Consider the following 25611-nt stretch of genomic DNA (forward strand, 5'->3'; position numbering starts at 1 on the left):
GATGCAGCGGCACATGCTTGTAATCCCAGCAACTCGAGAAACTGAGGCAGGAGGATCACAAGTTCAAGGCCATCCTCAGCAACTTAGCAAAGCTGCAGAAACTCAGTGGGACCCTGTCTTGAAATAAAAAATTAAAAGGGGGGGCTGGGGTTGTGGCTCAGTGGTAGAGCACTTGTCTAGCATGTGCCAGGCGCTGGGTTTGATCCTCAGCACCACATAAAAATAAATAAATAAAATTAAGGTATTGTTTCCAACTACAAGTAAATACACACACACACACACACACACACACACACACACATATATGGCTGGGCATGGTGGCACACGCCTGTAATCCCAGTGGCTCAGGAGGCTGAGGCAGGAGGATCTCAAGTTCAAAGCCAGCCTCAGCAAAAGCGAGATGCTAAGCAACTCAGTGAGACCCTGTCTCTAAATAAAATGCAAAATAGGAAAAACTAAAACCAAAAAGGGCTGAGGATGTGGCTTAGCAGGTACATGCCCCTGGGTTCAATCCCTGGTACCAAAACAAACAGAAAACTACGAACCTTCAACCAAAATGAGGCAGCTCGTGGATGAGGGTGTCGGGGCTGTTGTCTTTTAAGCTTCAGCCCTAGAGCACTGTTCATTTCCTGAGCAGGTGTTTATTGAACTAGTGCCATAGTCTGAATGTGGCCTGTCCCTTCCAAAACTCATGGTGAACTTTGGTGGTCACTGTAGTGGTGGTGGGAGATGAGGCCTTGAGGTGATCCAGGTATTCTGAGGACTTGGTGCCTTTAATCACTTTAATTAATTAATTGAAAGCCTCCAGGTCACTGGGAGGGATTAATGTTGGAGTGGATTGGTTACCATGAGAGCAGGTTAGAAAGGATCGGAGACAAGTCAATGAATGATAAAGGCACCTGCGTGGCGCAGGCCTACTTCAGACCCCAGGACAGGTCTGTGTCAGTGTCCCTCTCTAGCTAGATGACACCTGGCCAACAGAGTCCTGCCCCTGGGTATCCACCCACGGGAACTGAAGTCAGCCTGAAGTCACGCCCCGTTCTCCACAGCTCCATCCGCTTGGTCAAGACACAGAAGCACCCCAGCTGTCCCTCAGCAGATGAGGGATAAGGGAGGACATTCTATTAAGGAAAACAAGGCGGCGCAGCCAGAGGAGCGCTGCATGACCTCACTCATGGTGCAACCTGAAAAAGGAATGTGTTGGTGAGGGCTACAGGGAGGGGAGACGCTGGCCAATGCCACCGGAGTCCAAGGGGGGCGGGAGGGACACCCTCTGATGTCCTGTGGCACAGGAGGGTGTCTAGGCAAAAACAGTGGGTGGCACATTTCAAAAACCTAGCTGAGAGGATTCTGAATGCTCTCACCACAATGATAAATGGGTGGCACACACCTGTGATCCCAGCAGCTCGGGAGGCTGAGGCAGGAGGATCATGAGTTCAAAGCCAGCCTCAGCAACTTAGTGAGAACCTGTCTCAAAATAAAAAGGGCTGAGGATATGGCTCAGTAGTTAAGTACCCCTGGGTTCAATCCCTGGTTCCCAAAACAAAGCAAAACAAAATGACATTATGCTACATAAATATGTATAATTATTGTCAATTAAAAAGCTTAGAAAAAACAACAACCCAGTAACTAGAACTTGGCAACATCACTCTGGGATGCTAGCTTTGGGAATAGGTCTGAGTCCCAGCCCTGTCACTTCCCGGGCTTGTGACCTCCTGGCAAGGCTTGAACCTCTCTGAACCTCTGTGTTCTCTTCTATAAAATGGGCTCCTGATCATATCTACTCCTGAGGTTGCTGTTGTCAAAGAGCCTACTACTCTGCCCAACAGAAGCACTCAAAAGAATGCTGCAATAAATATGCACAATTTTTGTGTATTAATTTTTTAAAATTTAATATTTTTATGATGCTATTTTCTTTATTCTTTTTTTTTTTTTTTTGTACTGGGAATTGAACCCCAGGGCCTTAACCACTGAGCCACTTCCACAGTCGTTTTAATATTTTATTTAGAGACTGGGTTGTTTAGATCCTCACTAAGTTGCTGAGGCTGGCTTTGAACTCGCCATCCTCCTGTCTCAGCCTCCTGCTGGGATTACAGGCGTGCGCCACCGAGCCCAGCCCGAGCCCAGCCCGAGCCCAGCCGCTGCTATTTTTTCTTATCACACTCAACATACCCTCCCCCCTGACCTAGAATTCCCAGCTATTTCCCAAGAGAAGGAAGAGCTTTGGTCCACCTTAGACTTGTGCAAATGTTGGCAGCAGCTTCATTCAAAATCACCCCAAATTGAAAAAAACCCAAATGCTCGTCAGAGCACCCCGGTTCAGTCCCCAGTGCCCCGTGCGCCCATAAAATCCAGGCTCGTTTTTATACGTCATTGTATCTCAGTTAAAAGTGACCTGAAATAGTGCTGTTCTGCTGCCTTCCTGTTGCTTCCCTCCGTTCCCACCCGCCGGCCTCTGGAAGGGGGTCCCTTGGCGGAGTGAATGAATGAGGTCTGGGGCAGCCTGGCCTGGGGGACTATCCCGCCCGCAGACCCCGGGCCTTCTTGCTAAAGGAGGGGGCTGCGCGGCCCCCGCTCCGGCATCTGGACGTCTCCCCAGTGGATGCTCAGCTCCTGGGCTCGGGCTCGGAACACAGAACCTTCTGGCAACCTCACGGCTGCTCGCTGCGTGGCCATCCCTCCCCTCACTCCTGCCTCGCCCGCGGGTGCTGAGCCCCTTCCGGGCAGGGACTTGAGACGCAAGTGGGGGAGGACCCGGCGCGGCCAGCCACTGGAACAAAAAGCAAATGGGCCCAGGGGAGAGGGGACAGGGGTCACCGGGGCCGCCCGGGGCCAGGAGGGCTGCTGGGGAGGCCACACGCAGCAGAGGCCAGCCTCCTACCGAGGACCACCCGCAGTGCCCAGGGGCTGGGGCAGGTCTTCATTGGCTCAGAGTGTGCGAGGGACAGAGGGGAGTGGCTGGAGGGCGTGGCCAAGGGAGAGGACCCCAGATGGCGCAAAGGAGCAAGGGGCGTGGCTTTATGTGGCCGGAGGAGGACTCTGGGTTTTACTCCACTGGAGACCGGAGCCCAGAGCTCTGGGAGCCATTCAGGGATCCACGGGCTTCCGCGGCTGCTGGGGCAGAAGGGTGAGGGGTGAGGGACTGAGCCCAGAGAAGAGCTACTGCAATGCCGACAGGAAGAGAGTGGTGCAAGGTGTCAGATTCAGGGAAGAAGTATATGTTCTGGTACTTGGGATGGAACCCAGGGGCGCTTTACCAGTGACACACATCCCCAGCCCTTTTAAAATATTTTATTTAGAGACAGGGTCTCACTCAGTTTCTTAGGACCTCCCTTAAGTGCTGAGGCTGGCTTTGAACTCTTGATCCTCCTGCCTCAGCCTCCAGAGCAGGTGCCTGGCGAGATTCTGGGAATATTTGGGAAATGGAGCCGGTGTTTGGTTGGATGTGGGGGTGTGCCCAAAGTCAGGAGACAGCAAGGCCTGTGAGATTGGGGGCCCCAGGAGGCCGTGGGAGGAACAGGTGGAAGTGTCCTCAATGTCCCAAGCTATTGCCCACCTCCGGGCCTTTGTGCACCCCCATCCGCTTCCCACCTCCAGTCTCAGCTTCAGCCCTCTCTGGTCATAGCCAGACCCAATCGTCACTGTCCCCAGAGTGCTCTGCGAGCCACCCTTGCTCAGCGCGACCCCCTCCTATACGGGTGGAATGTCCTCTTTCTTGAAATGGACGGTCAGAGTCCACCTGCCGGCAACAGCCAAGAGGGAACAGCTGGCTGGAGAGTTGGCGCCTCGGCCTTTAATGCATCAGCAAATTTGTCCACGGAAACAACTTCAGATTCTCTTCAGCCAACATTTCCTGAGCGCCTGTTGACACTCTAGCAGGCACTGGGAGGAAGGCAGGGACCTGGCGTGACAGACCCCTACCCGCTGGTGCTCTAGTGGGGCCATAACAGCCAAGACCGAGGAGTGCAGGATTCAGGGTGTCCGGTGGCCAGGGCAGAGGAGCAGGATTCCAGGTGTAGGGTGGGCAGTGGGGCAGGGATTCACTGTGGAGGTGACATTTGAGCAGCAACCTAAGGGAGGTGAAGGAGCTGGGCACCTTGGTGCAGGCCTGTGATCCCAGCAGCTTGGGAGGCTGAGGCAGGAGGACCGCAAGTTCAGAGCCAGCCTCAGCAACTTATCAAGGCTCTCAGCAACTCAGCAAGACCCTGTCTGTAGATAAAATAGGGCTGGGGATGTGACAGCGGTTAAGCGTTCCTGGTTCAGTTCTTGGTACCAAAATTTAAAAAAAGAGGTGGGCATAACAGAGCAGCAAGGGCCCTGAGGGGTGGTTGTGCTGGGTAACTGGAGAAGCCTGGAGGAAGGCTGGTCTTGAACTCCCAGCTGAAGCTATGCTCTTGCCCCAGTTTGCTGAGAGCTGGGACCATGCTGAGCCACCTCCTGAGGGCTTCTCAGGTCCTGGAGAGGTGGCCGCCTCCAGGTTAATTCCTAGATGACAGAGGCCGTCTTTAGTTTATTTACTGAATTGTGCAATCGCCACTGCAGTGGACTTGACATTTTCATTTTCATCCCAACTGGGCACAATGGCCAACGCCTGTAATCCCAGTGACTCTGGAGGCTGGGGCAGGAGGATTGCAAGTTCAAGGCCAGCCTCACCTCAGAAACTTGGCTCGAAATAAAATGGAAAAGGGCTGGGGATGAAGCGCAACTGGGAGTGTGCCCCAGGTTCACTCCCCAGTGCTGGGGGGGGGGGGGATTAAAAGAACATTTTCATGACCTTCAAACCCAACCCCTATTCGGCCCCTGCCCCAGGCCTAGGTGTGGGGGGTCTGCTTCCTGTCCCTGTGGACTGTTTCTTCTGGACCATGCTTCGTCCCCTTACGTGGGTGATGGTGTCCCCTTGCCTGGACGCAGGTTGTTCACCCTCTGGTCTGCTGGGGACATTGGCTCACAGGGTAACTCTGGGCCAGCGCAGCTCAAAGCTCCTCGGTGGGTGGCTGAGGACAAACCCAAACCCTCTGCGTATCTGGCCTCCTGAGCCCCTCTACGTGTGATGTCAGTCACGAACGTCCCCTGCTTCCCTCTGGTTGGGACCAACACCCCCCCCCTCCTCCCACTCCACTCTGGCTGTATCAAGGCCTTTGGCCTTGGGGCTGCCTGGGGTGGCCTCTGCCCAGCACTCTCTGACTCGTCCTCTTGCCTCTGTCCCCCACTCTCAGATTTGAGCCTTACTGTCACCTTCCCAGAGAAGTGGGCCCTGATTCTTCCCCAGCTGAAGCCACTCGGGCTCGCCCTCTCCCTTCCTGAGTCAGCAAGGTGTGAAGGGGCTTCTGTTCCTAAGCCCTAGGGTCATTCGTCTCCTCAGCAGGACTCAGTGTGGGGACAGGCGAACGATCCCCTGTGCTCATTTCACACCCACAGCCACCACCGCCTCCTGACTCCGACTTCGCCTGCACTGTTCCCTGGGCCCCACATGCTGTTCCTTCTCCTCTGGCCGGCTCCCCTGGTACCTCAGTTTCTTGTCACTTTCAAACAGCACGTCGGTTTTTACAGTGGCCTACAGCCAACAAGAAAGAAAAGAAATCGTGACCAAGACACACATACGCAAGCAGCAGCTCTCAGACCTTTATACTTTAAAAAATTATTAAGAACCCCGAGGGCTTTTATTTATCTGGGTTATGCCCACTGATATTTACCACATTAGTTGAAATTGATAAATCTTAAAAATATTTATGCACTAATACATCTAAAATAATGAACCCACTGTGAGTTAGCATATAAGTCAATTTTAATAAAACTAATTGTTTTACAAAAAATCCAGTGCTCTGAGTGGCCTTATTAGTAAGTACCATTGGCAAGTCTCCTTGGTGTGGCCTGGTCACTGCCTCGGGCACTTAACCACTGAACTACATTCCCAGTCCTTTAAAAAAATTTTTTTTTTTGTAGTTATAGATGGACAGAATCCCTTTATTTATTATTTATTTGTTTATTTATTTTTATGTGGTGCTAAGGATCAAACCCAGTGCCTCACACATGCTAGGCAAGTGCTCTGCCACTGAGCTATAGCCCAGCCCCCCAACGCTTTTGGGTGTTAAAAAATTTGACAGAGGGTCTTGCTAAGTTATTGAGCCTCACTAAGTTTCTGAGGCTGGCCTTGAACTTGCGATCCTCCTGCCGTTGTCTCCACAGTCGCTGGGACTACAGTCGTGCACCACCATTCTATTTATTTAATAGTTTATTCTTTTTCTTTCTTTCTTTTAAAAATATTTCTAGTTGCTGATGGACCTTTATTTTATGTATTTATATGCTGAGAATCGTGCCTCACACATGTTAGGCACGTGCTTTACCACTGAGCCCTGACTCCAGCCCTCTTTGTTTCTTTTTAATGTTGGTTGTGACTGAGGAACTTGATGTCACACTCCATTAGTGGCTCAGCTCTTTACAAAACTCCAGGGAAGGCCGGGCGTGGTAGAGCAGGCTGCTGAAATCCCGGGGACTCTGAAGGCAGGAGGATTGCAAGTTCGAGGACAGCATGCACATCTTAATGAGACCCTCAGCAACATAATGAGACCCCGCTTCAAAAAAAGTAAAAATAAAAAGGACCGAGGAGAAAGCTCAGTAAAGTGCCTCTGGGTTCAATCCTCAGTAAGAAATAAATAAATAAATTCAGGGACCTTCTGTGCCTCCCTTCTGCGACATCCCCTGCCTTGGGAGCGGTTGGCAAGCTAAGCCCTGATTTGCAATCATTTCACTCACAGCCGTGTTCTTTAAACCCTAGATATTTCCAGAAAAAAAATAAAATAAAAAAAGGACATGGTCTGACTTCTTCCCTGCTGCACCCCCTTGCTTTGGCACAGGCCTGGCTAGTCACATAGTAGGGGCTTCATCGGCGTTCCATGTTTGCTGAGTGAATACGTGAACAAATAGTCCGCTGGGGATAAATTGAGACCGCAACTGCATATAGGCCACTCTACTGGCATACCGAAGGACTCAATGTTTCTGCCCACATCATTCTCAAAGGTCCAGGTGGAAGACCCCCGGCCCTTGCAACCTCATCCAGACACTGCCTCATCCCGGGGAAAAGCTCAACCCAAGCCTCCCCTCTGGATGTGCGAGGACTACATTTCCCACGAGTCTCAGCGCTGGGACTACACCTTCCATAAGCCTTAGCTTCTGCCAGGTTCTGTGCCCTTCAGCCACGGGGGCAGCCGATGGCACCTTCCCTGCCCCTCTCGCCCCCTAAGTGCATTCCCCACCCCTGCCGCCAGGGCGGAGCACCCCCTCTCATGATGAGCCTGCCTCATTTTCTCCGGTGAGACTCCCCCAGAGGCAGCCCTTCCTGTTCCCGGTGTCCCCCGCCGAGGAGACTGTGCGCTGCGGGGTTGGTCACCGCCGTCCCGAGTGTGCTACAGCTGCGCGTTCGGTGCAAAGCCCGGGGCCCCCGCTCGAGGCTGGGGGGCTGGGTGAGCGCGCTGGGGAGGGGGTGTCCGGGTCGCCCACGCCGCCTGCTGCCGAGGCTGCGTCTGGGGCGCGCCGCTCCCGCCCAGCCTCACCGGAGGGGACGCGTCGCAGGTGCTCCCGGACGATGGAGACGTCCGCGCCGAGGGTGGGAGTCCGCGCTTCCGGGTGTGTCTGCAGCTCCGGGTGCCGTAGGGTGGGGTGGGACCCCGAGACGGCGGCCTGGCACGTGATGTGTGTGTGTCCTTGTCTGATGTGTCGCTGTCCCTGACGGACCGGGTTCCAGTCCCAGCTCTCCTGTTCCCGGCTGTGTGCCCTGGGAAAGGTGACTGCTCCCTTTCTGTGTCTCAGTTTCCTCACCTGTACAAGGGGCATGCTAAAAGCACCCGTCTCCGAGGGCTGTTGTGAGGATTAAAAGGTAATACGTGTAAAGCGCTGAGAACAATGCCTGGCGCCAGTAAATACGCATAAGAATAAATAAATAAAATCAACTATGATTATGTATCTTTTGTATGAGGCAAATGTTTGTGGTCGTGTAATGTGTGTGTATATGTGCTGCGTGTGTCTGTGAGCCATGGTATGTGTAGTGCATTTCTAAATCTTTGTGTTATGTGCGCCTGTTTATTGCTGTGTGACTCTGGTGGGGTAGAGATTTTGTAGCCTTATGTGAAATGTGTGTATATTTGTGACGTGTGTGACTCCCCCCCCCCGCCCCATTTAGGTGATATGTATATCTTTTATCCATGCCTGATGTTCTTACCTGTGTGTTTATGAAAAATGTGTGTGTATGTGCGTGTGATATGCATCTGAATGTACTGGTGTGTCATGTAATTGTGTGTATTTTTGTGTATAGCTTTTGTATGCCTGAGCTGCATGTGCCCATGTGTGTCTGTGCATGTGATGTGTCTGTATGTATCCCTGGGAGTGAAGTGTGTTTGTGAGCAATGTGCATATCTTATCTGAGCATGTAGACAGGCATGCATTGTGTTTCTGTGTATTCATGTATGTGCTGTGCCTGTCTGTGCATGTCTCTGTTGTGTCCCTGTGCATTCCCATATGTGATACATGTTTCTGTGTGCCCCAGTGCAAGCAATGTCTGTGTATATCTGTGCAGTGTGCATATATGTGATACTTGTGTCTGTGGGTGTTCTTTGTTGCCCATTGGTATGTGGATGTCTACGTTTGTGACTATGTGCCTCCCCGTGTCACTGTGGTGTCCTTGTGGATCTTTGTCTGAGGCACCTGTGTCTGCGGATTTGAAGCTTTACTTTGTCTGTGGTGCGTGTGTGTGTGTGTGTGTGTGTTTGTGATGCTTTGATGTTCCTGCGTGGCCGAGTGCATCTGTGCCAGGGCTGGACTGCCTGTGTGTTCCCAGTGTGGCCTGTCCCTGCGTCTTTGTGTGTGACGTGTACGTGTCCCCGTCTGCTGATAGCTGTCCACCTTTGTATGTGATATACTTGTCTATGAGGATTTCTGCGACATGTGTCATTGTGTGGGGGCTGTGTGTGCTTGACATCTGCATCTCAGTGTGTAGCACACGTGTCCATGACAGTGGTGTGTCACAGTGGAGTCACGGCCAGGCACTGTGGACACTGCTCCCCAGCCCCAAGGGTCTACTGGTCCCTGTCTGTCCCCCCCCTCCCCTTTCTCCCCTCCCTCCCGGCAGCCAATGCTACCAGGAGCCAGTTGCCATGACAACGCTCCATCCTCCCTCCATCCTCCCTCCTCCCACCCTTCCTCTGACAGGCTCTCTGCTCCCCCAATCCGGGCTGTCCTCGGGGGCGGGGCCCTCAGTCTCGCCCCCCCATCCTACCCTCTCCCCCCCACCCCAGCAACCCGGCTCCCCAGCTCCTCTCCTCTGTCCGCCTCTCCATCCCTTCATCTGTCTGTCCCTTCAAAGAGGGGGAGGGGGGTACCTGAGTCAGTAAGCAACCCCTCCCTCCCCCGTCCTGCGTCTCCTGCCCCACTCCTGGGCTGGGGGGAGGCCAGGGTCGCGCGGGTCCCCATGGCTGGGGGCTGAGGGCCCGCCCCCCCTCCTCCCCAGCCGCCACCACCTCCACCTCCCTTCCATCCTCGACAAGATGCCTGCCCCTGGCGCCCTCATCCTCCTCGCGGCCGTCTCCGCCTCTGGCTGCCTGGCGTCCCCGGCCCATCCCGGTGAGTCTGTGCGGCCATCCGCCTGTCCAGCGGCCCCCACCCCCACCGCGGCCTCACTGCCTGCCCGGGGCCTGTCTGCGGGGCTCCGGCCGCATCACCTGTGCGCGTCTCTGCAGCCAAACTGGGCCTGGAACTGCCGCGCGGACGGTGTCTCTGTCAACAGGGCCTGGGGGAGGCAGGCTGGGGGCTGGGTGGGGAGGGGGGTCTGTTAGGCAACATGTGTGTATGTGTGCACGCATGTGTGTGTGCGGGTGTGTGCAGGGAGCTGGGAAGGACGGAGGCTCCGGGAGAATTGGGGCAGAGGGGACGAATACTATTTCCAAGGCGGACACAACACCGGAGGCTGTCTCTGGCTTTGGGGAGGACCCAGGTCTTGCGGAGTTCCCTTCTCGGGGGTTTGGTTTGGGGCCAGAGGACAAGTCTGTACTCCAAGCATCCTTAAAAAGACAGGTCTCAGCCCCCTTGACCGGGGCGGGGGTTGTTCAGAATGGGGCAAGAATCTTCCACCAGCCTGCAGTTGGGGCTCATCCTCTTCCTTCAATGGGGGCGGGGGGGGGGGTGAAGCTGTCCGTAGGAGCGTATTTTAAATTCTGAGCATTCCAGGCCTCACTACTACTACTGCTTCCCTGAGTCCTCACTGGAATTCGCTCAAGTATGGGGTGAGGGGATGCGGTCAGGGGTCCCAGCTTGGGGCGAGAGGAAAGACCCCACCCCCAGCTCAACCACCTGGGAAGGCCTCAAACTACAATTCCCACAATGCCCTGGGTCATCCGGCTCCTCTGCCAAGGGACCCTAGTTGCAGAGCATCGTGGGAGTTGTAGTCCAAGACTGGCCGGGACGGGAGGGGCTTGGAATCCAGGAGCAAGAGGCTGGAAGCCGGAACCCCAGCCCAGACCTGTGCCCACAGATGGATTCGCCCTGGGCCGGGCCCCTCTGGCTCCTCCCTACGCCGTGGTCCTCATTTCCTGCTCTGGCCTGCTGGCCTTCATCTTCCTCCTCCTCACCTGTCTGTGCTGCAAAAGGGGCGATGTCGGTTTCAAGGTGAGGCCTGAAGGGATCAACCTGGGGAGGAAGGCCCAAGCCAAGCCTTTCCCCTCACGCCAGATGACTGGTGGAGAAGGGGCAGAAGTCTAACAGCCCACCCTGGCCTGATGTTATGGCAAGACCTGGAACCCTGGGATCTGGAAATTGGGCTGGGATGGAGGATGGTTAAGAGAAGCCGGGAGACATACTTAGGAGAATGATTATGGTGCATCTCTCAGCCCTATGTTCTCCTTCTCACCTCTCCTGGCTACAGGAGTTTGAGAACCCTGAAGGAGAGGACTGCTCTGGGGAGTACACTCCCCCAGCAGAGGAGACCTCCTCATCACAGTCGCTGCCTGATGTCTACATTCTCCCGCTGGCTGAGGTCTCCTTGCCAATGCCTGCCCCGCAGCCTTCACACTCAGGTACTGCTTCAGACCCAGACCAGGATCCCATGGTCCCAGAGGACAGGGCCAAAGGCCCTGAGTGTCTTTCCTTCAGGGAAGCTAAGACTGGGAAGGCAGAGGTGAGAGCCCTAGGTTCTTGGAAGTGGCCTGTGGGGAGACAGATCATCCTGGTGGAAGTCAGTGCTTACTCTAAAACCAGATTTGCAGATTCTTGTGGGGCACTGGATGGTGAGATCAGCCTAGATCTCAACCTCAGAGGCAGCCAATGAGAGGCTGACATCAAGTCATTGGAGCTTGGGATGCCAATGGAAAGGCTGATTGGATGCTGGAATCTTGTGGACAGCCAATGAGGAGGCTGAGATCCTGTTATGGAATGTTAGAAGCAGCCAATGAAAAGAGATTGGTGTCTGCTATGACCCCAGTCCCCACTAAGTGTTTGGGGGGTGGGGAGGTGGCCCCTGGGAGAGAAGAGAGGCTCAGGGGCCTCCCCATCCTACTCCTTCCCCAGACATGACCACCCCTTTGAGTCTTAGCCGCCAGCACCTCAGCTACCTGCAAGAGATTGGGAGTGGCTGGTTTGGGAAGGTGAGTGGGGCTTGGGTGGGAGGTAGGGTGTCCATACAGTCTTAGCCTGTCTTCTGTTCTGTGTCCACCCCCCTGCTCTCATCACTTCTCATCTGCCCCTGGCCTCCCCACCCTTCGCCCCCCAGCCTACTCATGCCCCTCCGTCCACCTCTCACCTGCATCCTCCTTCCCCATCGTCCACATCTGTCGGTCAGCGCCTCCCTCCTCACTCCATTGACCACTCTGCCTCGCCACCTGGCTCTCCACGCGTCCGTCCGTCTGTCCATCCTTCCATCTATCCCTGCGTCCATCGGACCTTGGGCCCGTGAGTCTCTCACTCCGAATTGGGTAGGGGAGGGGGCGGTGGATATGAAGTGGGGGCTGGACAGGAGTGGGGAGTTGGGAGCCGTGGAGAGGCGTGCAGCCACTGACTCGAGGTGCCCCTGGCCAGGTGATCCTGGGAGAGCTCTTCTCTGACTACACCCCAGCCCAGGTGGTGGTGAAGGAGCTCCGAGCCAGCGCAGGGCCGCTGGAGCAGCGCAAGTTCATCTCGGAAGCTCAGCCTTACAGGTAGGGGAGGCTTCTCAGGATAGGGTTCTGGAAGCCCAGATCTAGATTTGCCCCTCAGAGAGGTCACATTTAGGAGTGGTGTTTCGATGGCAAAAGGTGCGACTTAGGCAGTTGAGGGGCAGAAATAAAGAATGTTCATGCACTTCTGCCCTTTTCAATGCTTTACTCAAATCACTCAGTAAAATTTCGCTCTATAGATTCTTTTTTTTTTTTTTAGAAAGAATTTTAATATTTATTTTTTAGTTATCAGCGGACACAACATCTTTGTTTGTATGTGGTGCTGAGGATCGAACCCGGGACGCACGCATACCAGGCGAGCGCGCTACCGCTTGAGCCACATCCCCAGCCCACTATAGATTCTTAATCAAGAAAATGACAACCTTAATGCTGGGCACTGCAATAGACATAGTCAATTCACAGCAATCGGTTCTAGATTAGTTCTAAGCACTGCAAACAGCACCTCAGCTACCTGCAAGGCTCAGGACAGACATTCCCTTTGCGTGCTAAGTTCAGGTATCATCAGATCAGAAGTCCCAGGCCTTAGGCTTTAAGTCCAGCAGACGCCCACCACTCAGACCGAGGTGATCAGGTTGGGAACCAAGGCAGGCTTCTCCTGGATGGAGCTGACGGCCAGCTGGGGAGGCGGTCATAGTCAAGAGGCTGCTGCAGAGTTTGAGAGCAGTGAGAACTACACAGAGGATCAGGCAGATGAGAAGAGTGGGGTGTCAGCCCAGGTCCCCCTCAGGCTCGGGTGCAGCAGGGTTGGCTGGCTGAATGTCTCTTCGTTTGCTCCATCATTTATACTAAATTTTGGAGGCTTCTGACCACTCCTTCAATCCCTATCAGCTGCTACTGGATTTCTCAGTGACATCATTTGTCCTGAGGTTAAAGCATCTGGTCTGGTGGTCCCCACCCTGATTTTCTCGCCTTTCCCTCTTATCAGGGTGGGGGCAATGTGACAGACACTTCACTCTGAGTTTGTTGGGGTGAGGAGAAGTGACTTGTTTGTGCCTGAGAGCCCTACTGGGGGCCCTGTAGGCGTGCCTGGTGAGACTGCAGGTTTCAAACTGGAGTTTTAAAATGGAGTTGCTTAGTCTAAGGCCTAAGACCATCCTTACAAGCGGAAGGAACACAGTGTAGGGTCAAACTGGGTTCAGATCTCAGATCGACTTCTTTCTGGCTGTGCAACTCCGAAAACTTCCCTCCAAAGCCTCAGGTTTTTCCTTGGACAGAACCGGGGATATGAAGTATGATGGAGGTCAGGAGAGCATTGAAGTTTAGCTAGAGGCCAACTCCTCCCCACTCTGAACCTCGGTATCTTCATCTGGCAAGTGAACCCAGGAACCCCTTATATCCTCATGAAGAGATCAGATGGGAAGACGTAAGATGACCTGTATTAAGTGCCGGGTACTTGACAGTGGTTCCCTTCCTAAGGCCCCTGCATGGGTAAGGAAGGACAGGGCCGGAATCACAGACCCCCAGCCCTGGGAAGGTCCCCATGCTACCCACTGAGCAGCTCTGCCCTGCCCCCTTTTCCCCTGTTACTGTGAGGTCTGGGAATAGACTCGGTGCCTCTCCTCTTTACCCCCTGCACTCTAAGGGCTCCTAGGATGAGGTCAGGGTAAACATTTGCCAGATAATTGTATTGTGAGGTTCTAAGTTTCCTGTCACGGAAAGCGTGTGTGACAGAGATCACGTGGGAGGACAGCTGTAAAAGTGGGACTTACCCTGAGAGACACAGACCTTGGACTCTGGCTCTCCCTTGCTTCAAAACTGCTCATGATTGCCTGTTGCCCACAGGACAAGTCCCAGTCTTCCCTACAACCCCCAGGTCCTGCACAGTCTGACCCTGTCCCCTTCCTGCCACTGTCCCCTTGCCCCAGCCACTCTCTCCTCTTTACCAAGCCTCCCCTACAGCAGCCCCTTTCCCTGCCACAGAACATGGCTCCTTGCTCATGCACTCCCGACTCTGAACTGAGGGCTCCCTTTCCCTTCTCAGATCTCAGCTCACAGAATCCTTCCCTCACTCCCCACAGGGACAGCCCTGGGGTGACCCATCACGTCACAGGTATCCCACTTGGTCGTTAGTTTCTTTACTTGCTTATCACCCACCAGCCAAACGTGGCTGTTTACATTTAAGCTAAATACAATGAAATCAAATTAGAAGCTCGCTTTCCCAGCCACACTCACTGCCTTTCAAGTGCTCTATGAACACTTTGTCATATGAGCCTTCAACTAATTGGACAGAAGGCACTATTCTCTAAGGTGGAGGAGGTTACAGGACACAGAGCTGCTTTTAGAATACAGGTGGTGGATGGCTGGGGCTTGGCCTCTGGCCCCAACAGCACCAAGTGACCCTTGCCCCCTACCAGGCCTTGCCATGTTGGTACCCCTGGCGGGACCGGCTGCTAGCCTGAAATGCTTCACCCACCGAGTTGCAGACCTCTGTGAAGGCCAAGTCCTTCACCAAGCACGTTTTTATGGAGCACCTTATTGGTCTGTGACTGGGGTCACAGCTGTGAGCAAACTGCCCCCATGTTCTTGCCCTGGAAGAGCTTACCACACCAAGTGGAGGAGACACAAAGATAAGAACTAAATTTTAAGAAGGAAATCAGAGAATAAGTGGCATGAGGAAATAAGACAGTATGTGGCAGAGACAGGTTACTTTGGATGGGAGCATCTGAGAGCCAGGCTTGACTGGAGGTACCAGCCACGCACAGCACTGTGGGGAGTGTCCCAGGCAGAGGGAACAGTAGATGCCAAGGTCGGGAGCCAGTGGCCAGGGAGCCACAGCTAGGACAGAGGGTGAAACACAGCCCAACGTGTTGAGATGTTAAAATAAAAACAGCAGAAACAGCTGGGACCTTGCAGCACAGACCAGCTCCCTGACCTGGTGAAATTCCTCTCCACAACCAGATGAGGGAGCCCCATTTTATAGGTGAGACAAATGAAGGCAGGGACTGGTGGCATGACTTGGCTGAGATGATACCCCTGGGAAAGTTGGAATTAGGATCAAACTGAGAGTGTGAGGGTGGAGGAGGGGCACTGGCCCAGCATTGGGGAGGGCGGTGAGGCTCCCTGGGGAGACCGTGGGGAAGCTGGGGCCTGTAGAGGACTTTGGCGAAGTGGGGCATTCTCCAGAATTCTTAAGTGCCAAGGCTGGGAGCCTAAGCAGGGTCTGCCATCAAGTTCGGGAAGATATACACTGGGTGAAGAGGGGACAGGCCAGCTCTAGAGACAGAGGACACCAAAGAGCAGGGCTCTGGGAAGCCACAAAGCACTGTGAGCAGGTGAATGGCAGGTCGGGGACAAACTGAAGGGGAGGGACTGGAGGCAGGCCTGGAGACAGAGAGGCCCAGGCAGGAGGGTAGAGGCAAGAGGAGGCTGGGAATGAGGAGGAATGGGTCACTTCGGGTCTGGCTTGGGCACTGCAGGCCAGTGAGGGAGAGCAGAGGGACTCTGAGTGGGGAAATAGACCAAAGAGGTTGCGCACGGGCTGGGGATATACTCAGTTGGTAGAGTGCTCGCCTCGCATGCACAAAGTCCTGGGTTCGATCCCCAGCACCACAAAAGAAAAGAGGTTGACTAGGTTGGGTGCTGCGGGGGAGCTGCGGTGGGAGGGAGGGCAGCTCCTCACCCGCAGCCTCCCCCACAGGAGCCTGCAGCACCCCAACGTCCTCCAGTGCCTGGGCCTCTGTGTGGAGACGCTGCCCTTCCTGCTGATCATGGAGTTCTGTCAGCTGGTGAGGGTCGGGGTGGGGGCGAGACTCGGGAGCTAGAGGAGGGAGAGGTGGGGCAAACCGAGGACCCCTCCCCCCGCTCTGTATCACCATCCCGAGGCACCCGGGTGGCGGCGCCCCATTCTTGAGCTCGCTGTACGCATGCCTGCCCTGAAGCGGGGAAACTGAGGTCGAGGGGCCGTCCAGCCTCCTCCTTCGCTTCAGACTAGCTGCACCGTTAGTGTCCTGGAGGGGCTGCTGTGCTGACCTGTTCCTGTCTCCCTCTCAGGGGGACCTGAAGCGTTACCTCCGGGCCCAGCGGCCCCCCGAGGGCCTGTCCCCAGAGCTGCCCCCTCGAGATCTGCGCACACTGCAGAGGATGGGCCTGGAGATCGCCCGCGGGCTGGCGCACCTGCACTCGCACAACTACGTGCACAGGTGGGCCACGGGGGAGGAGCTAAAGGAGGGAGGTGTCTTGAGTGGCGGGCACCCGGGGAAAGCCCGGGAGGCACAGGAGAAAGGGGAGTTGGGGAAGAGAAGGGGCGGGGCCGAGAAGAATAGGGAGGAGGCAGGGGTATAAGGAGGAGAGGAAGAGCCAGGAGAGGAAAGAGGGTGGCCCAGGGGACGGAGCGGCCAGGAGAGGAGGGGAAGAGCCAAAGGGGGAGGACTCAGGGAGGGGCGGGGGGAGCCAAAACCGGGTGAATTAGGAGAGGGAGGGGCCATCAGAGGAGGGGAGAGGCCCGGAGGGGAGGAACCAGGAGAGGAAAAGGAGGAATTAGGGGAGAGGAGTGTGCGGAGGCAAAGCAACCTGGGCCAGGGAGTAAGGGGCGGAGTCAGAGGGAGAGTGGGCGTGGTCCTGCGCTCACTGGTCTCGCCCCGCCCCCAGCGACCTGGCCTTGCGCAACTGCCTGCTGACCTCCGACCTCACGGTGCGCATCGGAGATTATGGGCTGGCCCACAGCAACTACAAGGTGGGGGCGGGCCTCCGCCCGGGCAGGGGGGATCTGGGGGTGCCTTGACCCTCCTGACCCTGTCCCGGCCCCTCCCCCGCCAGGAGGACTACTACCTGACCCCCGAGCGCCTGTGGATCCCCCTGCGCTGGGCAGCGCCCGAGCTCCTCGGGGAGCTGCACGGGACCTTCATGGTGGTGGACCAGAGTCGAGAGAGCAACATCTGGTAAGGGGCCTGGCTTTGGAGGGCAGGGAAGATGGAAGATCACTGGATACCTCCCCTGGGGAAACAGGCCAGTGGGGGAGGACGCCTGAGGGGCAGGGCTGCGCTGAACCCTCTGTGCCTTCTGCTCCCTACAGGTCCCTGGGGGTGACCCTGTGGGAGCTGTTTGAGTTTGGGGCACAGCCCTACCGCCACCTGTCAGATGAGGAGGTCCTCGCCTTTGTTGTCCGCCAGCAGCACGTCAAGCTAGCCCGCCCCAGGCTCAAGCTGCCCTATGCCGACTACTGGTGAGGACGAGGCCCTGACTCCAGGCCCCTAGCCTTGCCCATCCCACCCAGGATGGTCTCAGTCCCTCCACCTCCTCCACACACCACCTACAATCTCACTTGCTCCCAAGAACAGAGAAGTGACCTCCTCACCCCCCTCTGCCAGCATCTGCCACTTGGAGTGGGTAAACTGAGGCAGGAGGTGGCAGAGCTGGGGTTTGAACTGTGAATTCACTAAGACTCCTTCGTGCCCGATTCCAGACTCAGCCCAGATGGAGACAGTGTCCTGTCTCCTTCTTCCCATTGACTTCATTGTCCCTCTCTCTCTGGGACCCTGCCCCACTTGGAGGCTTCAGGCCCACTCTTGGGGTCTCCGTCCCTGTCTGGGGATCCCCCTGCTTACGCTTGCCTCTCTCTTTCCCTCCAGGTATGACATCTTGCAGTCCTGCTGGCGGCCGCCTGCCCAGCGCCCCTCAGCCTCTGATCTCCAACTGCAGCTCACGTACCTGCTCTCTGAGCGCCCCCCCAGACCCCCACCTCCTCCACCCCCACCCCGAGATGGTCCCTTCCCCTGGCCTTGGCCGCCATCGCACAGTGCACCCCGCCCAGGGACCCTGTCCTCGCCGTTCCCCCTTCTGGATGGCTTCCCTGGGGCTGACCCTGATGATGTGCTCACGGTCACTGAGAGTAGCCGTGGCCTCAACCTTGAGTGCCTGTGGGAGAAGGCGAGGCGTGGGGCAGGCCGGGGTGGAGGGGCACCTCCCTGGCAGCCGGCGTCTGCACCCCCAGCCCCCCATGCCAACCCCTCCAACCCTTTCTATGAGGCACTGTCCACACCCAGTGTGCTGCCGGTCATTAGCGCCCGCAGCCCCTCGGTGAGCAGCGAGTATTACATCCGCCTGGAGGAGCATGGCTCCCCACCCGAGCCCCTCTTCCCCAACGACTGGGACCCCCTGGACCCAGGCGTGCCTGCCCCTCAGGCCCCTCAGGCCCCCTCCGAGGTGCCCCAGCTGGTGTCCGAGACCTGGGCGTCCCCCCTCTTCCCTGCGCCCCGGCCCTTCCCGGCCCAGTCCTCAGCATCAGGCAGTTTCCTGCTGAGTGGCTGGGACCCCGAGGGCCGGGGCGCTGGGGAGACCCTGGCCGGAGACCCTGCCGAGGTGCTGGGGGAGCGGGGCACTGCCCCATGGGCCGACGAGGAGGAGGAGGAGGAGGAGGGCAGCTCCCCCGGCGAAGACAGCAGCAGCCTCGGGGGTGGCCCCAGCCGCAGGGGCCCCCTGCCCTGCCCCCTGTGCAGCCGCGAGGGGGCCTGCTCCTGCCTGCCACTGGAGCGGGGAGACGCCGTGGCTGGCTGGGGGGGCCACCCTGCCCTTGGCTGTCCCCACCCCCCCGAGGACGACTCGTCCTTGCGGGCAGAGCGGGGTTCCCTGGCCGACCTGCCCCTGGCCCCCCCCACCTCAGCCCCCCCCGAGTTTCTGGACCCCCTCATGGGGGCCGCAGCACCCCAGTACCCCGGGCGGGGGCCACCTCCCGCTCCCCCCCCCCCGCCGCCACCTCCCCGGGCCTCCACGGAACCGGCCCCGTCCCCCGACCCCCCGTCGGCCGTGGCCAGTCCAGGCTCAGGCCTGTCGTCTCCGGGCCCCAAGCCGGGGGACAGCGGCTACGAGACCGAGACCCCTTTTTCCCCCGAGGGAGCCTTCCCAGGTGGGGGGGCGGCCGAGGAGGAAGGGGTCCCTCGGCCGCGGGCTCCCCCCGAGCCACCCGACCCAGGAGCGCCCCGGCCACCCCCAGACCCGGGTCCCCACCCACCCCCAGGGAACCGGGAGAAGCCAACTTTCGTAGTTCAAGTGAGCACCGAGCAGCTACTGATGTCCCTGCGGGAGGATGTGACGAGGAACCTCCTAGGGGACAAGGGGGTGACATCCCGGGAGACAGGACCCAGGAAGGCGGGGAGAGGCCCCGGGAACAGAGAGAAAGTCCCAGGCCTGAACAGGGACCTGACAGTCCTGGGCGGCGGGAAGAAAGCCCCAAACCTGAGCCTCCCCGTGAACGGGGTGACAGTGTTGGAGAACGGGGATCAGAGAGCCCTGGGCCTCGAGGAGAAGGCAGCGGAGAATGGGGGCCTGGAGTCCCCAGAGAGAGAAGAGAAAGTGCTGGAGAATGGGGACCTGACACCCCCAAGGAAGGAGGAGAAAGCCTTGGAGAATGGGGAGCTGAGGTCCCCAGAGGCCGGGGAGAAGCTGCTGGTGAATGGGGGACTGGTGTCCCCAAAGAGCGAGGAGATGGTGTCAGAGAATGGGAGCCTGAGCTTCCCCAGGAACACGGAGAGACCACCAGAGACTGGGCCTTGGAGAGCCCCAGGGCCCTGGGAGAAGACGCTCGAGAGTGGGGGTCCAGCCCCCACGATCGGGGAGCCAGCCCCAGAGACCTCACTGGAGAAAGCCCCCATACCCGGCGAGGTGGCCTTGCCCCAGAACGGCTTGGAGACAGCCCCTGGCCCCCTTGGCCCAGCCCCCAAGAGCGGGACACTGGAACCCGGGACCGAGAGGAGAGCCCACGAGACTGGGGGGGTGCAGAGAGCCCCCGGGGCTGGGAGGCTGGACCTCGGGAGTGGGGGCCAAGCCCCAGTGGGCATGGGGATGGCCCCCGGCGGCGGCCCCGGAAGCGGCGTGGACGCAAAGGCCGGATGGGTAGACAGCACGAGGCCACAGCCACTGCCACCGCCGCCACTGGAGGCCCAGCTGAGGAGGCCGGAGCCAGCGCCCCAGAGATCCAAGCCGGAGGTGGCCCCCGAGGGAGAACTCGGGGTCCCAGACAGCAGGGCCGCCGGAGACACGGCACCCAGCGGAGACGGGGACCCCCCCAAGCCCGAGAGGAAGGGCCCCGAGATGCCACGACTGTTCTTGGACTTGGGACCCCCTCAGGGGAACAGCGAGCAGATCAAAGGTGAGGGGTTTGTGGGGAGTCTGAGGGCCACTCCTTCCAGGGTGCGAGGTATAGGGGGCTCCCGGTCAGGAGCGGCAGACCCTGGAGCCACTGCTGGGCTCAGATCCTGCTTGTTCCCTTGCTCGTGGCTGTCTTGGGCAAATGTCCAGACTGCGCGGCCTCGCCTCACTGTGTGGTTGTAAGGGCTGAGCCAGGAGTCCACAGCACTCATCCAGTGCCAGGACTCAGTCCCAGCTGTCACTGCAGTCCAGTTTGACCAGGGGTCTCAAGGTCAGATGCCCACAGGGCCCCATGCTTAGGGCAATGGCAAAGTGAGCTAGGGGACTGAAGAGGGGTTGGGAGCCAGTGCCTTGTCTCGAGGATATGCCACCCTCAGGAAGCTTACCTGGGGTTGCTCCAGCTGCTGCTCTCCCCTTTTAAACTAGAGCGCTGGGGTTTTATTAATGATGCTGACGAATTTCAAGGGGGACAGTCAGCCTGCGCGCGCGCATGCGCGCGCACACACGCGCACACACACACACACACACACACACAGGCCCTGCTGCCGGCCTGTGATCTCCGATTTAAACTTGACAGTAGGCTAAGTTGTCTCTGGGCATACCAGGACCTAGGGGACTGAGGCCCACCTGCTGGGCACTGTGAGCTGAGGGCAGGGAACACCTGAGTGGTGAATGTTGATGGGACACAGGAAGCTTCTTGTCACTTGGAGGGCTGTTAAAAGATAAACAGGAAAGATAAGCAGCCCTATCTAGATGTGGACATAGGGACAGTCGCCAGCCTCTGGGAGGCCAGATTGCTGATGTGGGAGTTCTAAGGGCCTGGCCTGTTTTACACTGGTAGTCCCCCAGCCACACTGAAGAAGGGTCACCTGTGGCTGCGTGGGCAAGGGTCTGGGAGGGGGTAGCACACAGGCCTTTCCTTCCACAAGGCCTGTGGTGTCACACACTGCCACCTCCTTGGGGTGGTTGTGAGCAGCATGAAAATGTTGGGGATTAACAGCTGAGATTCCTCAGCGGATCTGGGTTGGGCTCAGTTGCTGGGTGAGGAGAAGCTGGGATTGGCTTCCTTTTCTCCACCAGTGAACTCTGTTCACCCTTCAAGACCCTACCCCAAATTCCCCTTCCCTGGGAAGGCTTCCTGATTTCTAAAGGCTGTCACCTGTCCTTCCTCTGGGTACCCATAGCCCCTGAGAGTGCTCTCTCTGCAGCAGCCCTCCCCCGACCCCATCACCCTGAGATGGCTGGTCACGGAAGACCTCTGTACGGTGACTTTTGGGCAGTTGTGAAGGAAGGAGGGAGTGAGCCAAGTAGACATGTGAAGGAAGGGTGTCCAGGTAGAGGGCATGTTTAGAGAATTGTAAAAGGTCAGTGAAAGGTAACAGAGAGGAGGAAGGTAACCCAGTCCACACCCATCCTTCTCCCATCCCATTCCTGGCCCACCTCTTATCCCCAGCACTGCCCACCGCCCCACACCCCAGGGCCTGGCACATAGTTCATCTTTGGAGGAATGAGTTGCCCCTGTTCATTTGCTGGTGAGCAAACTCTGTTTGCTCAAAGAGGTGGACCTTCTTGTTCAGGAAAACTGGCAAGGGAGCAAGTTAGGCTAAGTCTTCCCTCTCAGCAGGCTGAGCCTGGGAAGTCTTAGGACAGAGAAAGGGCTTAGAGAAGGGACTTGTAGACACCCAGCTTTGGCAATCAAGGGCCACGGGGGGAAGTACTTTGCTCACTGTCAAACAACAGGGAACATCATTCATTAATCCCACAAATATTGACTGAGTACTTCTATGTGCTCAGGGCCTGGGGATGTGCCACAAATGAACCCAGCTCAAGTGTCTGTCCCGGGGCGAGGCAAACACTAACCACAATGCCACAGAAACATAGTTACATGCTCAGAAAATCTGCTGGGAGGGAGAGGGACCCAGGTATGGGACCCAGCAGGTGTGCCTGACCCAAAGCCCAGAGCTGGAGGAGGAGCAGGACTTGAGCTAGAAAAGGGATTTCCAGGCAGGTGGCCCTGCTCCTACAATGGCTCAGAGGTGGAAAGAAGGGGGCGGGCATGTGGCTGGACTAAGAATGAATGGGGACAGAGGTGAGAAGTAAGCCAGGCCAGGCACTCTGGCCTGCCTGGCCGTGGAGAGAAGCTGGGGCTTTATACTCTGGGTACTGGGGGGGCCATGGGGAGAGTAAGCAAAGGAGTAGGGTCGAGCTCTTTCTCACCCTGCGTGGAGACAGCCTTGGTGCAGCCCTTCAGTTCAGGGTGGAGGCGGAAGACCAAGGCCTGCACTATGCCCAGGGCTTACCCCAGGACACAGTTGGGTGGGAGGGCCTGCCTCAGTTTACCCAGGACAGGCGCTTACCTGCTCTCTCCCCTCGCAGCCAAGCTCTCGCGGCTCTCGCTGGCGCTACCGCCGCTCACGCTCACGCCGTTCCCGGGGCCGGGCCCGCGTCGGCCCCCGTGGGAGGGCGCGGACGTCGGGGCGGCTGGCGGGGAGGCCGGCGGGGCGGGGGCGCCGGGGCCGGCGGAGGACGGGGAGGACGAGGACGAGGACGAGGAGGAGGACGAGGAGGCGGGCGCGGCGGCGGGGCAGCGGGGCTCCGGGAGGACGCGGGCAGCCCCAGTGCCCGTCGTGGTGAGCAGCGCCGACGCGGACGCGGCCCGCCCGCTGCGGGGGCTGCTCAAGTCTCCGCGCGGGGCCGACGAGTCCGAGGACAGCGAGCTGGAGAGGAAACGCAAGATGGTCTCCTTCCACGGGGACGTGACCGTCTACCTCTTCGACCAGGTGGGTATCCTCCAAGGGCGCGGGTAGCCTGGGACGGGTCTGCAGCCTGGAGCGAGGCAGACCTCTGGTGGGAAGGTGCTGACCAGCGGGGGCGGGGCCTGGGGGGAGGCCCAGCCCCTGGGGGGCTGACCTTAGGGGGCATGGCTTATAGGATTATAGTATGGGGCGGAGCCTGGGGCTGGTCAAGGGATGGGGCAGGTCTAGAAAGGCAGGATGAGACCTAGCAATGGGGCGGGACTGTGAGGATGGGGCGGGATCTGAGCTGGGGGTGGGATCAGCCTGAAGGGAAGCCAAACCTCGACTGGGGCGGGGTTAGAGGTGGTGGACCAGCGAGGGTGGAATCTGGAAGGAGGCCTGGTCTAGAGAGGGTCGTGGTGGGCGTGACCTAGATGGGACAGGGTTCGAGGGGGCGGGGCCTGGAGGGTGGGAAGGTACCTGAGAGCAACTGGTCAGGGAATGAGGTGAGACTGGGAAAATGAGACGTGGGAATGGGCAGGGGTTAAGGGAGTGGGCGAATTCTAGAGAGGGAGTTGGAACTGGACTGAGGGGGAGACCTGCAGTGTGGAGGGCTATGGAGAGCTTAGAGAGGCCTGCAGAATGTGAGCGGACCTGGAAGAAAAGGGAAGGACTTGGTAGAGGAACCTGGAGAGGCTAGGCAGAAAGTATTGAGCAGATGGGGGCGTGGCCTAGGGGTGGGGACGGAGACTAGTGCCGTTTGGACTAGGCTGGCTCAGGGTGGGGGGATCTTAACAGGTGGGACTTAAGATTTGGGGTAGGATCAGGAATGGGAGGAACTAATGACTGGCGGGTCATAGAGAGATGGGTTGAGGATTGTGTTAAAAATAACAGAGGGGGCTGGGACTGGGGCTCAGCGGCAGCGCACTTGCCTGGCATGTGTGAGGTACAGGGTTTGATTCTCAGCACCGCCTATAAGTAAGTAAAATAAAAGTCCATCAACAACTAAAAAAAAATTTTTTTTTAATAAGAAGCTTGTCTGTAATCCCAGTTGCTGCAAGTTCAAGGCTAGCCCAGCAACTTGGCGAGACCTGTGTCAATTTTTTTTTTTTTTTAATTTAAAAGGGTTGGGGATGTAGCTCAGTAGTTCCTAGTTTAGAAGATAAAGAGGAAGGGCGTGGTGGACTGAGGGCCTGTGCGGAATAACCTGGGTCAGGGCTGAGGTCATAAGATGAACGAGAACAGAGTCAAGAGCTGGAGCCAGCCCACTTTTTTATCCCCCCAAAAAGGTTGAAACTTGGAGGGCTTAGGGGCGGGATCATCACCCTGGAGCTGGATGTGAACAGGGTGGGGTAGTTCTGGGGTACAAAATTGGACGCCTGCGACCTAAATCTGGGAGATAGGTGGGCTGAGGAAGATGGAGTGGGGCTCACGGAGATGGTTTTGTGTTGGGGCAACGCGGGAAGCAGAGCCGTGAGAAGCAGGAGAGTTGTCCTGCGGAGGCTACTTAGTGGTCCTGGGCGGGGCTTAGCTGTGGGCAGGGCTGGCAGGCAGGTAAGGAGCCTCGGGCCAGGCAGAAGTTAAGGCGGAGCCGAGGCAGACGGGGTCCCGGCAACCTTTTCATAGAGTACGAGTCGGTGACAACTCGGGACACCTGAAGCCCCGGAAACGTCAGCGGGGCTTGTGGCTTGTTAGGGATGCGGTGGGTGGGATGTGACGTTCGTGCCCTCTCGGGTGCCCTCATCTGCCTCCTCAGGAGACGCCAACCAACGAGCTGAGCGTCCAGGGCCCCTCCGAGGGGGACACGGACCCGTCAACGCCCCCAGCGCCCCCGACGCCTCCCCACCCCGCCACCCCCGGAGATGGGTTTCCCAGCAACGACAGCGGCTTTGGTGAGGGGCGGGGCGAGGGCGGGGCGTGGAGCAAGGGGAGGGGCGGGGCGTGGAGCAAGGGGAGGGGCGGAGGGCGGGGCGTGGAGCAAGGGGAGGGGCGGGGCGTGGAGCAAGGGGAGGGGCGGGGCGAGGGGCGGGAACCGGGGAGACCCCGCGGAGTCTGAGGGCTGGCGGGGTCTCTCCTCTCCCCCAGGAGGCAGTTTCGAGTGGGCGGAGGATTTCCCCCTCCTCCCCCCACCAGGCCCCCCCCTGTGCTTCTCCCGCTTCTCCGTCTCGCCTGCGCTGGAGACCCCGGGGCCGCCCGCCCGGGCCCCCGACGCCCGGCCCGCAGGTACATTGCCCCAGGCCCCGGCCTGCCCCCTGCGGTCTCTGTCCGCACGTTTCCCCGCACCTTGCTCATCTCTGGATTTACCTGCGTCTGTCTCTTCCTTAGTCCCTCTCAGTCACCACGACACCCACTCAGCTGTGGGACGAGTCAGACAGTCCGGCAGACGGTCTTGGGCGCTCACGCCCCCTCCCTGAGCCGGAGATTCCCTTTCTCTGAGGATCACACACACACACACACTCTCTTCCCATCTTTGCCCCACTTCTTGGCTCCAGCTCCTGCCTGGCACCTGCTGGATCTGGATTCCACTCCGCTGGTGGAGGCATGTTGGTCAGGCAGGCAGAGAGAACCTATCGAGCTCCACGCTGGGTAGTAAGGACTTG

The 25611-nt window shown here is 57.9% G+C and overlaps 1 protein-coding gene across 1 annotated transcript; it reads left to right on the top strand.

Moving 5' to 3' along the window:
- Positions 1-9536: 9536 nt before the first annotated feature.
- Positions 9537-25425, top strand: Lmtk3 (lemur tyrosine kinase 3). Its single transcript, XM_076839350.2, has 15 exons — positions 9537-9612; positions 10520-10653; positions 10910-11060; positions 11551-11627; positions 12058-12176; positions 15832-15919; positions 16185-16333; positions 16782-16866; positions 16950-17071; positions 17206-17355; positions 17762-20277; positions 22653-23056; positions 24768-24903; positions 25097-25234; positions 25337-25425. Exons 1-15 carry the CDS (start codon positions 9537-9539, stop codon positions 25423-25425), a joined length of 4434 nt encoding a protein of 1477 aa, XP_076695465.1.
- The last annotated feature ends 186 nt before the right edge of the window (positions 25426-25611 follow it).

This window comes from Callospermophilus lateralis, chromosome 18 (assembly GCF_048772815.1).
Source record: "Callospermophilus lateralis isolate mCalLat2 chromosome 18, mCalLat2.hap1, whole genome shotgun sequence".
Classification (NCBI taxonomy): Eukaryota; Metazoa; Chordata; class Mammalia; order Rodentia; family Sciuridae; genus Callospermophilus; species Callospermophilus lateralis.